General features: G+C 40.3%; 1 protein-coding gene across 6 annotated transcripts in view; it reads right to left on the bottom strand.

Moving 5' to 3' along the window:
* Positions 1-422: 422 nt before the first annotated feature.
* The window catches only part of LOC126991213 (TBC1 domain family member 23-like), a 28,978-nt gene continuing 16,562 nt past the window's right edge, over positions 423-12,838 (bottom strand). Inside the window, exons 11-17 of one of the 6 annotated variants that reach the window (XM_050849989.1) lie at positions 8,620-8,858; positions 6,718-6,913; positions 4,191-4,344; positions 3,139-3,423; positions 1,597-2,394; positions 1,136-1,451; positions 423-974 (exon numbers count right to left, since the gene is read on the bottom strand). In XM_050849989.1, the coding sequence (XP_050705946.1) occupies positions 2,319-2,394; positions 3,139-3,423; positions 4,191-4,344; positions 6,718-6,913; positions 8,620-8,858 (950 nt within the window). In that variant the 3' untranslated portion in view covers positions 423-974; positions 1,136-1,451; positions 1,597-2,318. The remainder of the gene's footprint in view (positions 975-1,135; positions 1,452-1,596; positions 2,395-3,138; positions 3,424-4,190; positions 4,345-6,717; positions 6,914-8,619; positions 8,859-12,838) is intronic. The other 5 variants (XM_050849991.1, XM_050849990.1, XM_050849993.1 and 2 more) reach the window with 5 other exon arrangements.

Below are 12,838 nucleotides of genomic sequence, written 5' to 3'. Positions count from 1 at the left end.
ACTTTTCCTTCATCGTTCCTCCACCTCCTTCCATCCACTTATAGCCTCATCCTTCCTCTTTCAATCCACGCTATCCACATCCCTCTAACCTTATCCACTCTCCTGTTATATCCACTTTTATCAAGGTATGTGGCTATCTCCACCTCCCTCCGTTAGCCAAGTCAGAAATTTTGCATCCACTTTAGGTCCACTTTTCTCCACTTTTCCCTCATCGTTCCTCCACCTCCTTGCATCCACTTAGAGGTCCATCATTCCTCTTTCGATCCGCGCTATCCACATCTCTCTACCCTAATCCACTCTCCTGGTATTCCTGTTTTTATAAAGGACTCTGCCTCTCAGACGGATAGCCTTATGTATGAATAGTATATGATAGTCTATGGATAGTAAGGTCTGATGAGGTATATTTGTACTATTTTGAACACACACACACACACACACACACACACACACACGAAGAAGAAGAAGAAGAAGAAGAAGAAGAAGAAGAAGTACTATTATAACTACTATTACTACTACTACTACTACTACTATTACTACTACTACTACTACTGTTAGCATTAGGCCTGTCCATCTATATATGCCTCTGCATCTATGTAATTACGTGTTGGATGTAACTACTGTAACCTCCTGCTCAAGTTTTTTTTTAGAATTATTAATAAAGTCCAATTTTTAGGTATTTTTGGGGTTTGTTTTGACGCCTCTCTCTCTCTCTCTCTCTCTCTCTCTCTCTCTCTCTCTCTCTCTCTCTCTCCTATAGTCTGGATCATATGGGGTCTGTGTGGTCTATGTGTGTCTATGTAAATCTATGTAAACCTCTCATGTACAGCAAGAGCAAGAGCAAGGGCTAAAAGGGGTGCAGCCTGTGTAGGGAGGGAGCGAGAATGTGATAGATTGGGTACATGACGGGTTGAAAACGACGCCCAAGACCCAGACCAGGACCAAGAGGCGATGCATCTATGTAAATCTATGTAAACCTCTCATGTACAGCAAGAGCAAGAGCAAGGGCTAGAAGGGGTGCAGCCTGTGTAGGGAGGGAGCGAGAATGTGATAGATTGGGTACATGACGGGCTGAAAACGACGCCCGAGACCCAGACCAGGACCAAGAGGCGGTGCATCTATGTAAATCTATGTAAACCTCACATGTACAGCAAGAGCAAGAGCAAGGGCTAGAAGGGGTGCAGCCTGTGTAGGGAGGGAGCGAGAATGTGATAGATTGGGTACATGACGGGTTGAAAACGACGCCCAAGACCCAGACCAGGACCAAGAGGCGGTGCATCTATGTAAATCTATGTAAACCTCACATGTACAGCAAGAGCAAGGGCTAAAAGGGGTGCAGCCTGTGTAGGGAGGGAGCGAGAATGTGATAGATTGGGTACATGACGGGTTGAAAACGACGCCCAAGACCCAGACCAGGACCAAGAGGCGATGCATCTATGTAAATCTATGTAAACCTCACATGTACAGCAAGAGCAAGAGCAAGGGCTAGAAGGGGTGCAGCCTGTGTAGGGAGGGAGCGAGAATGTGATAGATTGGGTACATGACGGGTTGAAAACGACGCCCAAGACCAGGACCAAGAGGCGATGCATCTATGTAAACCTCTCATGTACAGCAAGAGCAAGAGCAAGGGCTAAAAGGGGTGCAGCCTGTGTAGGGAGGGAGCGAGAATGTGATAGATTGGGTACATGACGGGTTGAAAACGACGCCCAAGACCCAGACCAGGACCAAGAGGCAACAATAACAATGACGTAATAGCAGTTGTAGTAGTTGCCTCAGTGCTCACCTCCGTAACATTAAATTAAGACCCTCCTCCTTCTCTTCTTCCTCTTCTTCTTCTTCTTCTTCCTTCCTCCTCCTCCTCCTCCTCTTCTTCTTCTTCCTTGCCTTCCTCCTCCTCCTCCTCTTCTTCTTCTTCTTCCTTCCCTTCCTCCTCCTCCTCCTCCTCTTCTTCTTCCTTGCCCTCCTCCTCCTCCCCCTCCTCCTCTTCTTCTTCTTCCTTGCCCTCCTCCTCCTCCTCTTCTTCTTCTTCTACCTTGCCCTCCTCCTCCTCCTCCTCTTCTTCCTTCCCTTCCTCCTCCTCCTCCTCTTCTTCTTCTTCTTTGCCCTCCTCCTCCTCCTCCTAATCTTTAATCCCCTACTACTACTACTACTACTACTACTACTACTACTACTACTACTACTACTACTACAATAGGTCGATATATAAACAGGCCGTTGGTAACAATATATATTTTAATGGCAGACGACAACAACAATAACAACAATAATAATAATAATAATAATAATAATAATAATAATAATAAAGTTACTTATATATATAATTACTGACTCTCCATTTGACGCAAGATTTGATCCTTAATTAGTCTGGTGGCTTTGGAGGCCCCGGGAATGATGAACCTGTGAAGTATAAGTAGTGGTAGTAGTAGTAGTAGTAGTAGTAGTAGTAGTAGTAGTAGTAGTAGTAGAAAGGGTAGTGAGGTTAGTGTCCGTAAATCTACTTATTAAAACAACAAACTACTTATGTAAAACTACTTATAAAAAACTACATATAAAAATCTACTTATAAAAAACTACTTATGAAAATCTACTTATGAAAAACTACTTATGAAAATCTACTTCTAAAATACTTATAAAAACTACTTATAAATCTACTTATAAAAATACTTAAACTACTTATAAATACTTATAAAAAAGCTGCTTACAAAAACTACTTATGAAAATCTATTTATAGAAATCTACTTATAGAAATGTACTTATAAAAAAACTACTTATAAAAGCAGTACTTATAAAAAAACTACTTGTAAAAAAACTACTTATAAAAAATCTACTTATACAAAACTATTTCAAAATCTACTTATAAAAACTACTTCAAAATCTACTTATAAAAAACTATTTATGAAAATCTACTTATAAACAATTACTTAAAAATCTACTTATAAAAAACTACTTATGAAAATCTACTTATAAAAAATTACTTATAAGTCTACTTATAAAAAACTACTTATAAAAATCTACTTATATACAAAACTACTTATAAAAAACATGTAATAAAAAAACTACCTATAAAAAGAGTACTTACAAAAACTACTTATAAAAATCTACTTATAAATTTACTTATAAAACAACAACAACACTACTAACCTGTCAATATCCACTACTACCAGCGAGCCAGCAGCAGAAGTAGCAGCAACATCAGTAGTAGTAGCAGTAGTAGTAGTAGTAGTAGTAGTAGTAGAGGGCTCCTCCTCACTTACAATCCCATACTTAAATGTGATCAACTCGGGATGTCTTTTCTTGGAAGTGATCTTAAGGATACTATTGAGGGAGTGGTTGGCTAGTAGTAGACCAGTAGTAGTAGTAGTAGTAGTAGTGGTAGTAGGTCCGTCCCTTACTACTAAGAGGCTGGTGTGGGTCAGGATCAAGGTGCTGGAAAAGGGACGGAAATAAGTTGAGTGGGTCGGAAATTTTGATTAAGTTTAACAGTATATGATATGTGGACAGTATATGATAGCTGGACATTATATGATATCTGGACAGTATATGATATCTGGACAGTATATGATAGCTGGACAGTATATGATATCTGGACAGTATATGATAGCTGGACAGTATATGATAGCTGGACAGTTGGACAGTATATGATAGGAGGACAGTATATGATAGGTGGACAGCATATGATAGCTGGACAGTATATGATAGCTGAACAGTATATAATAGGAGGACAGTATATGATAGGAGGACAGTATATGATAGGTGGACAGTATATGATAGGTGGACAGTATATGATAGGAGGACAGTATATGATAGCTGGACAGTATATGATAGCTGGACAGTATATGATATGTGGACAGTATATGATAGCTGGACAGTATATGATAGGACAGTATATGATAGCTGGACAGTATATGATAGCTGGACAGTATATGATAGGAGGACAGTATATGATAGCTGGACAGTATATGATAGCTGGACAGTATATGATAGCTGGACAGTATATGATTGGTGGACAGTATATGATAGGAGGACAGTATATGATAGGTGGACAGTATATGATAGGAGGACAGTATATGATAGGAGGACAGTATATGATAGCTGGACATTATATGATATCTGGACAGTATATAATAGGAGGACAGTATATGATAGGAGGACAGTATATGATAGGAGGACAGAATATGATAGCTGTCTCTCACCTCTTCTGCAGGTATCCGTTCTCCTTCACTTGGTGGCAGGGGAAGTGAGCCAGGACGTCCCCTTGCTTCAATCTCTCCCTCAGGTCCACTCGCTCTAATCCTCGCTCTAACTCTCCCTCTCGCTCTATCTCCCTCGCTCCGCCGAATGGTCCTTCTGCAATGGAAATAGTAGTAGTAGTAGTAGTAGTAGTAGTAGTAGTAGTAGTAGTAGTAGTAGTAGTAGTAGTTGTAGTAGTAGTAGTAAGATTTCAAACAACCACACTGAAGTAAATATATGCTTAATCATTTTTTTATTTTCACATCCCATCAAAAGATAGCTTGCTTGGTATGGTTAGAAAGCCCATTAAATTCCCTATCTTTCCATACCATTACCATTCCTTTCCTTTACGTTATGATAATTTGCTTGGTATGGTTAGAAAGCCCATTAAATTATCTATCTTTCTATACCATTACCATTTCCATAACCCACCCCATTACTGAGCTATGGGGCCATAAACTTAGGTGACCCAAACTTGACAAATAGATTTCCATCCAAGTTTTCATGTCACATCTCTTCACCTTTTCTTAATTTTCACTATTTTCCCTTCAATTTAAGATAGCTTGCTTGATATGATTAGAAAGTCCATTAAATTCTCTATTTTTCCATACCATTACCATTTCCATAACCTACCCCATTACTGGGCTATGGGGCTATGAACTTAGATGACCCAAATCTGACAAATAGATTTCCATGCAAGTTTTCATGTCACCTCTTCACTTTTTCTTAATTTTCACTATTTTCCCATCAATTTAAGATAGCTTGCTTGGTATGGTTAGAAAGCCTATTAACTTCTCTATCTTTCCATACCATTACTATTTCCATAACCCACCCCATTACTGGGCTATGGGGCTATGAACTTAAATTACCCAAATCTGACAAATAGATTTCCATGCAAGTTTTCATGTCACACCTCTTCACTTTTTCTTAATTTTCACTATCTTCACAATAATTCAAGATAGTTTGCTTAATATGGTTAGAAAGATCATTAAATTCCCTATCTTTCTATACTATTCCCATTTCCATAACCCACCCCATTACTGAGCTATGGGGCCATGAACTTAGGTGACCCAAGCCCGACAATAGATTTCCATGCAAGTTTTCATGTCACATCTCTTCACATTTTCTTATTTTTCACAATCTTCTCATTAATTTAAGATAGCTTGCTTGGTATGGTTAGAAAGCCTATTACATTTCCTATCTTTCCATACCATTACCATTTCCATAACTCACCCCATTACTGAGCTATGGGGCCATGAACTTAGATGACCCAAATCTGACAACAGATTTCCATGCAAGTTTTCATGTCACACCTCTTCACATTTTCTTATTTTTTACCATCTTTCCTTTACTTTAAGATAATTTGCTTGGTATGGTTAGAAAGCCAATTACATTCCCTATTTTTCATAGCATTACCATCTCCATATCCCATCTCATTACTGAGCTATGGGGCCATAAACTCAGATGACCCAAACCAGAACATGGAATTTTATCTCACATTTTGCTCTCACACCTCCCTACTTTTTCAAACTTTTCACTAATTTCCCGCCATCTTTACAAACTTTCCTTTATATGGTTTAAAAGCCCATGAAATTCCCTATCCACCCATACCATTCCCATTCCCATAACCCAACCCATTACTGAGCTATGGGGCCATAAACTCAGATGACCCAAACCAGAACATGAAATTTTATCTCACATTTCGCTGTCACATCTCCCTACTTTTTCCAACTTTTCACTACTTTCCCGCCACCTTTACAAACTTTCCCTTACATGGTTGAAAAGCCAATTAAATTCCCTATCCACCCATACCATTCCCATTCCCATAACCCACCCCATAAGTGAGCTATGGGGCCATAAACTCAGATGACCCAAATTAGAACGAGAAATTTTACCCCACTTTTTGCTGTCACACCTCCCTACTTTTTCCAACTTTTCACTACTTTCCCGCCACCTTTACAAACTTTCCTTTACATGGTTGAAAAGCCAATTAAATTCCCTATCCACCCATACCATTCCCATTCCCGTAACACATACCATTACTGAGCTATGGGGCCATAAACTTAGATGACCCAAACCCGAACAAGAAATTTTATCTCACATTTTGCTCTCACACCTCCCTACTTTTTCAAACTTTTCACTAATTTCCCGCCATCTTTACAAACTTTCCTTTACATGGTTGAAAAGCCAATTAAATTCCCTATCCACCCATACCATTCCCATTCCCGTAACCAACCCCATTACTGAGCTATGGGGCCATAAACTCAGATGACCCAAACCAGAACATGGAATTTTATCTCACATTCTGCCATCACACCTCCCTACTTTTTCCCACTTTTCACTACTTTCCCGCCACCTTTACAAACTTTCCTTTACATGGTTGAAAAGCCCATGAAATTCCCTATCCACCCATACCATTCCCATTCCCGTAACCCACCCCATAAGTGAGCTACAGGGCCTTGAAATAGTAGTAGAAGTAGTAATAGTTACCATCCTCCTCATCCTCAATGCTGAAAACATCACTTAAATTCCTGTAGAGCTTCCCCTTGTCGGCGCTACTTATATGCCGCCTGGCCTTATAAGTAGCTGTAGTAGTAGTAGTAGCAGTAGTAGTAGTAGTAGTAGTAGTAGTTTCAGCAGCTGGGTTGGTTATGTATTCAACCAGCTTCTCCTTGACTTCTGCTGACTGTAAAGTAGAATGGTAGTTTTATAAGTAGTAGTAGTAGTAGTAGTAGTAGTAGTAGTAGTAGTAGTAGTAGTAGTAGTAGTAGTAGTAGTAGTAGTAGTAGTAGAAGAAGAAAAAGAAGGAGGAGGAGGAGGAGGAGGAGGAGGAGGAGGAGGAGGAACACAAAGGAACACAAAGGAAGAACAAACAACAGCAGACTGCTGGTCCTTACGAGGTTGTTTGTGACAAGCTACACTAACTATCTAATCAAAGGTGGAAGATGAAGGACAGCAAAGGCGAAGGCTCCTCCCCACCCCCCCATCCCTGCAGCCAAGGCTGGCAGGAAAGGAAAAAGAACCATGCAGCATGGAAAAACTGCATGGAAATTTATGTAGGAAAGAGGAAAGAACTACCATTACTGCTACCACTAACCGGGCGATAAAAGCGGACAAGGACACCAGTATTCGAAAGAACTTAACGTTATTACGACAATGAGTAATATCTTAGTTGCTGGTTGGATTCAAAACACTTGTCTAATCTATTCTTGAAGGCCGTAACTGTTGTACTATCAACGACATCACAAGGTAGAGAGTTCCAAACATTAACAACTCCATTGAAGAAGAAGTGTTTAGCTTCGTGCGACGAGAATCTTTTACCACTTATCTTCAAATTGTGATTTCTTCTTGTTCTATTTGATCGATCAATTGTAAAGTAATCTTCCGCATTAATATCACTGTATCCTTTAAACATTTTAAACACTTCTATCAGATCGCCTCGCATTCTTCGGTTTGAAAGGCTGAATAAATTTACTTCTTTAAGCTTTTGTTCATATGACAAATTTCTCAACCTAGGAATCATCTTTGTTACTCTTCGTTGGACCCGTTCCAACTTTTCTATGTCTTTTCTGTAGTAGGGAGACCAAAACTGTACACAGTACTCTAGACGGGGTCGAACCAACGAATTATACAGTTTTAATATTACTTTTTCCGATTTATTATTAAAGACTCGTCCGATGAAGCCAAGCAATTTGTTTTCAGTTTTAACTACCTCTGAACAATGCTGACCGGGCTTTAAATCGCTTGATATAGTGATTCCAAGATCCTTTTCTTCACTTACTGCAGAAAGTTGTTGGCCATTCTTACGCATCGAAGCGATTGTTATTTTTTCCGATGTGCAACACTTTACATTTGTCAACGTTAAATTTCATTTGCCATTGACTGGCCCAACGTGCAAGTCCATCTAGGTCTGACTGTAAGGCTTCTTCGTTGAGTGTCGCAGTTACTTGACTAGCAATTTTTGGGTCATCAGCAAATTTTGATACTTTGCAAGTGAGCCCATCATCGATATCATTAACATAAATTAAGAAGAGCATGGGGCCAAGCACTGAGCCTTGAGGTACGCCGCTTTTGACATCGAGCCAGTTAGATGTAACACCGTTTAGAACTACTCTCTGTTTCCGCTCAGAGAGCCAGTCCGCAAGCCAATTGTGAATGTTACCCGAGGAGGAAGAGGTGGAGGAGGAGGAGGAGGAGGAGGAGGAGGAGGAGGAGGAGGAGGAGGAGGAGGAGGTGGAGGAGGAGGAGGAGGAAGAGGAGGAGAAAGAAGAACAACAACAACAAAATCCCTCTCTCTCTCTCTCTCTCTCTCTCTCTCTCTCTCTCTCTCTCTCTCTCTCTCTCTCTCTCTCTCTCTCTCTCTCTCTCTCTCGCTCGCTCTAACACACTCACCCTGGATTTTAGAGCGAGGGAAAGCGACGAGAACTTCCCGGATAGCCCACTGCCGCCCTCCCTCTCTCTCTCTCGCTCCCTCTCGCTCTCCCTCTCTCTGAGCGAGGCCGAGGGGAGGCGGGGGGAGGGGGGGGCTGGCTGGGGGGGGAGGGGGGGGCGGGGGGAGCACACCAGGCAGGACTTTCGGCAGTGGTCTGAGAGGCTGCCGTCGAGGTCCTGGAGGAGTTCGCGGTGAAGAGCTGAAACGAGGGAGAGAGAAAGGGTTAGATAAGTCGCTCTATCTCTCGCTCTAATCCCCCCACTCGCTCCATCTCCCACCAGTGGATAGTAGAGGGATGGTACTACCTGCACATAGAATAGTAGCCGGATAGTAGTAGTAGTTTCTGCGTTATGACCATTTAAACTTTGTAGATTGAGAGAAAAATAGTTGGAGTAAAATGGAAGTGAGGGAGAGAAAGGGTTAGTTTTCTCGCTCTATCTCTCGCTCTAATCCCCCCACTCGCTCCATCTCCCCACCAGTGGATAGTAGAGGGATGGTACTACCTGCACACCGAATAGTAGCCGGATAGTAGCTGTAGTTTCTGAGTTATGACCATTTGAATTTAGGAATACAAAAGGAGGTATGACATTAAATATTGAATGGATATCCAGAATCTGGATTGGGTCTTGCTAGTTCATGGTCCCATAGCTCAGTAATGGGATAAGTTATGGGAATGGAAATAGTGTGATAAGATAGAGAATTTAATTGGCTTTCTAACCATAGCAAGCAAACTATCTTAAAGTGAAGAGAAGATAGTGAAAAATGGAAAAAAGTGAAGAAGTATGACATGAAAAACTGCATGGAAATTTGTATTCTGGTTTTGATGGTCTAAGTTCATGGTCCCATAGTTAAGTTATAGGATAAGTTATGGGAATGGAAATAGTGTGGAAAGATAGAGAATTTAATTGGCTTTCTAACCATACCAAGCAAACTATCTTGAAGCGAAGGCAAGATAGTGAAAAAGGGGAAAAACTGAAGAGGTGTGACATGAAAAACTGCATGTAAATCTCTAATGTGGTTTGGGTCATCCTAATTCATGGTCCCATAGCTCAGTAATGGGAGAAGTTATGGGAATGGGAATGGTATAAAAAGATAGGGAATTTAATTAGCTTTCTAACCATACCAAGCAAAGTGTATTTAAGTGAAGGGAAAATAGTGAAAAATGGGAAATAGTGAAGAGATGTGATATGAAAAACTGCATGGAAATTTGTAGTCTGGTTTTGGTGGTCTAAATTCATGGTCCCATAGCTCAGTAATGGGATAAGTTATGGGAATAGGAATAGTATGATAAGATAGAGAATTTAATTGGCTTTCTAACCATACCAAGCAAACTATCTTAAATAACCCATATAAGCCCTGGTTGCATTTTTCACAACACAAAAACAAGTAGGTATCGTGTATTTTGTTAGGCTTAAGCTCCCTTCACTAGTAAATTGTAAGATTATGGATAAAATGATACATCCCTATTCTATCATATTTGCTGAATGGCGGAAACAGGAAAGAATTTGAGATTGAGTCACATATGTTTAGTTTTTTGTGAATTTCTCTGTTTGTGTGCGTGTGTGTGCGTGTGTCCATGTGTGTGTGTGTGCGGGAAGGGTGTGTGTATGTGTGTGTGGAGTGGGAGCGAGAGGGGTTGAGAGGGAGGGGTGTGAGAGGGGGTCAAAGTGAGAGGGATTTTGTGAGTGTGAAACAGGAAAAAATTTGAGATTGAGTCACATATGTTTGTTTTTTTGTGAATTTCTCTGTTTGTGTGCGTGTGTGTGCGTGTGTCCATGTGTGTGTGTGTGCGGGAAGGGTGTGTGTACGCGTGTGTGGAGTGGGAGTGAGAGGGGTCGAGAGGGAGGGGTGTGAGAGGGGGTCAAAGTGAGAGGGATTTTGTGAGTGTGAAACAGGAAAAATTTGAGATTGAGTCACATATGTTTGGTTTTTTGTGAGTTTCTCTGTTTGTGTGCGTGTGTGTGCGTGTGTCCATGTGTGTGTGTGTGCGGGGAGGGTGTGTGTACGCGTGTGTGGAGTGGGAGCGAGAGGGGTCGAGAGGGAGGGGTTTGAGAGGGGGTCAAAGTGAGAGGGATTTTGTGAGTGTGAAACAGGAAAAAATTTGAGATTGAGTCACATATGTTTGTTTTTTTGTGAATTTCTCTGTTTGTGTGCGTGTGTGTGCGTGTGTCCATGTGTGTGTGTGTGCGGGAAGGGTGTGTGTACGCGTGTGTGGAGTGGGAGCGAGAGGGGTTGAGAGGGAGGGGTGTGAGAGGGGGTCAAAGTGAGAGGGATTTTGTGAGTGTGAAACAGGAAAAATTTGAGATTGAGTCACATATGTTTAGTTTTTTGTGAGTTTCTCTGTTTGTGTGCGTGTGTGTGCGTGTGTCCATGTGTGTGTGTGTGCGGGAAGGGTGTGTGTGCGTGTGTGTGCGTGTGTCCATGTGTGTGTGTGTGCGGGAAGGGTGTGAAGAGAATTGATATGAAAAACTGCATGGAAATTTGTAGTCCAGTTTTGGTGGTCTAAGTTCATGGTCCCATAGTTAAGTTATAAAATACGTTATGGGAATGGAAATGGTGTGAAAAGATAGGGAATTTAATTGGCTTTCTAACCATACCAAGCAAACTGTATTTAAGTGAAGGAAAGATAGTGAAAAATGGGGAATAGTGAAGAGATGTGACATGAAAAATTGCATGAAAATTTGTATTCTGGTTTTGATGGTCTAAGTTCATGGTCCCATAGTTAAGTTATAAGATAAGTTATGGGAATGGGAATGGTGTGAAAAGATAGGAAATTTAATTGGCTTTCTAACCATACCAAGCAAACTGTATTTATGTGAAGGGAAAATAGTAAAAAATGGGAAATAGTGAAGAGGTGTGACATGAAAAATTGCATGAAAATTTGTATTCTGGTTTTGATGGTCTAAGTTCATGGGGCCATAGATCGGAAATGGGAAGAGGTATGGAAATGGGAATGGTGTAAAAAGATAGAGAATTTAATTGGCTTTCTAACCATACCAAGCAAAGTGTATTTAAGTGAAGGGAAAATAGTGAAAAATGGGAAATAGTGAAGAGATGTGATATGAAAACCTGCATGGAAATTTGTAGTCCGGTTTTGGTGGTCTAAGTTCATGGTCCCATAGTTAAGTTATAAGATAAGTTATGGGAATGGGAATGGTGTAAAAAGATAGGGAATTTAACTGGCTTTCTAACCATACCAAGCAAAGTGTATTTAAGTGAAGGGAAGATAGTGAAAAATGGGAATTAGTGAAGAGATGTGACATGAAAAACTGCATGGAAATTTGTATTCTGGTTTTGATGGTCTAAGTTCATGGTCCCATAGTTAAGTTATAAGATAAGTTATGGGAATGGGAATGGTGTAAAAAGATAGGGAATTTAACTGGCTTTCTAACCATACCAAGCAAAGTGTATTTAAGTGAAGGGAAGATAGTGAAAAATGGGAATTAGTGAAGAGATGTGACATGAAAAACTGCATGGAAATTTGTATTCTGGTTTTGATGGTCTAAGTTCATGGTCCCATAGTTAAGTTATAAGATAAGATATGGGAATGTGAATGGTGGAAAAGATAGGAATTTAACTGGCTTTCTAACCATACCAAGCAAAGTGTATTTAAGTGAAGGGAAGATAGTGAAAAATGGGAATTAGTGAAGAGATGTGACATGAAAAACTGCATGGAAATTTGTATTCTGGTTTTGATGGTCTAAGTTCATGGTCCCATAGTTAAGTTATAAGATAAGTTATGGGAATGGGAATGGTGTAAAAAGATAGGGAATTTAACTGGCTTTCTAACCATACCAAGCAAACTGTATTTAAGTGAAGGGAAGATAGTTAAAAATGGAAAAAAGTGAAGAAGTATGACATGAAAAACTGCATGGAAATTTGTATTCTGGTTTTAATGGTCTAAGTTCATGGTCCCATAGTTAAGTTATAAGATAAGTTATGGGAATGGGAATGGTGTAAAAAGATAGAGAATTTAACTGGCTTTCTAACCATGTCAAGGAAAGTGTATTTAAGTGAAGGGAAAATAGTGAAAAATGGGAAATAGTGAAGAAGTGTGACATGAAAAACTGCATGGAAATTTGTATTCTGGCTTTGGTGGTCTAAATTCATGGTCCCATAGCTCAGACATGGGAAGAGCTGTGGGAATGGGAATGGTGTGAAAGGATAGGGAATTTAACT

This window comes from Eriocheir sinensis, unplaced genomic scaffold, assembly GCF_024679095.1.
Source record: "Eriocheir sinensis breed Jianghai 21 unplaced genomic scaffold, ASM2467909v1 Scaffold252, whole genome shotgun sequence".
Lineage (NCBI taxonomy): Eukaryota > Metazoa > Arthropoda > Malacostraca > Decapoda > Varunidae > Eriocheir > Eriocheir sinensis.
This window is presented reverse-complemented; position numbering and strand designations above follow the sequence as displayed.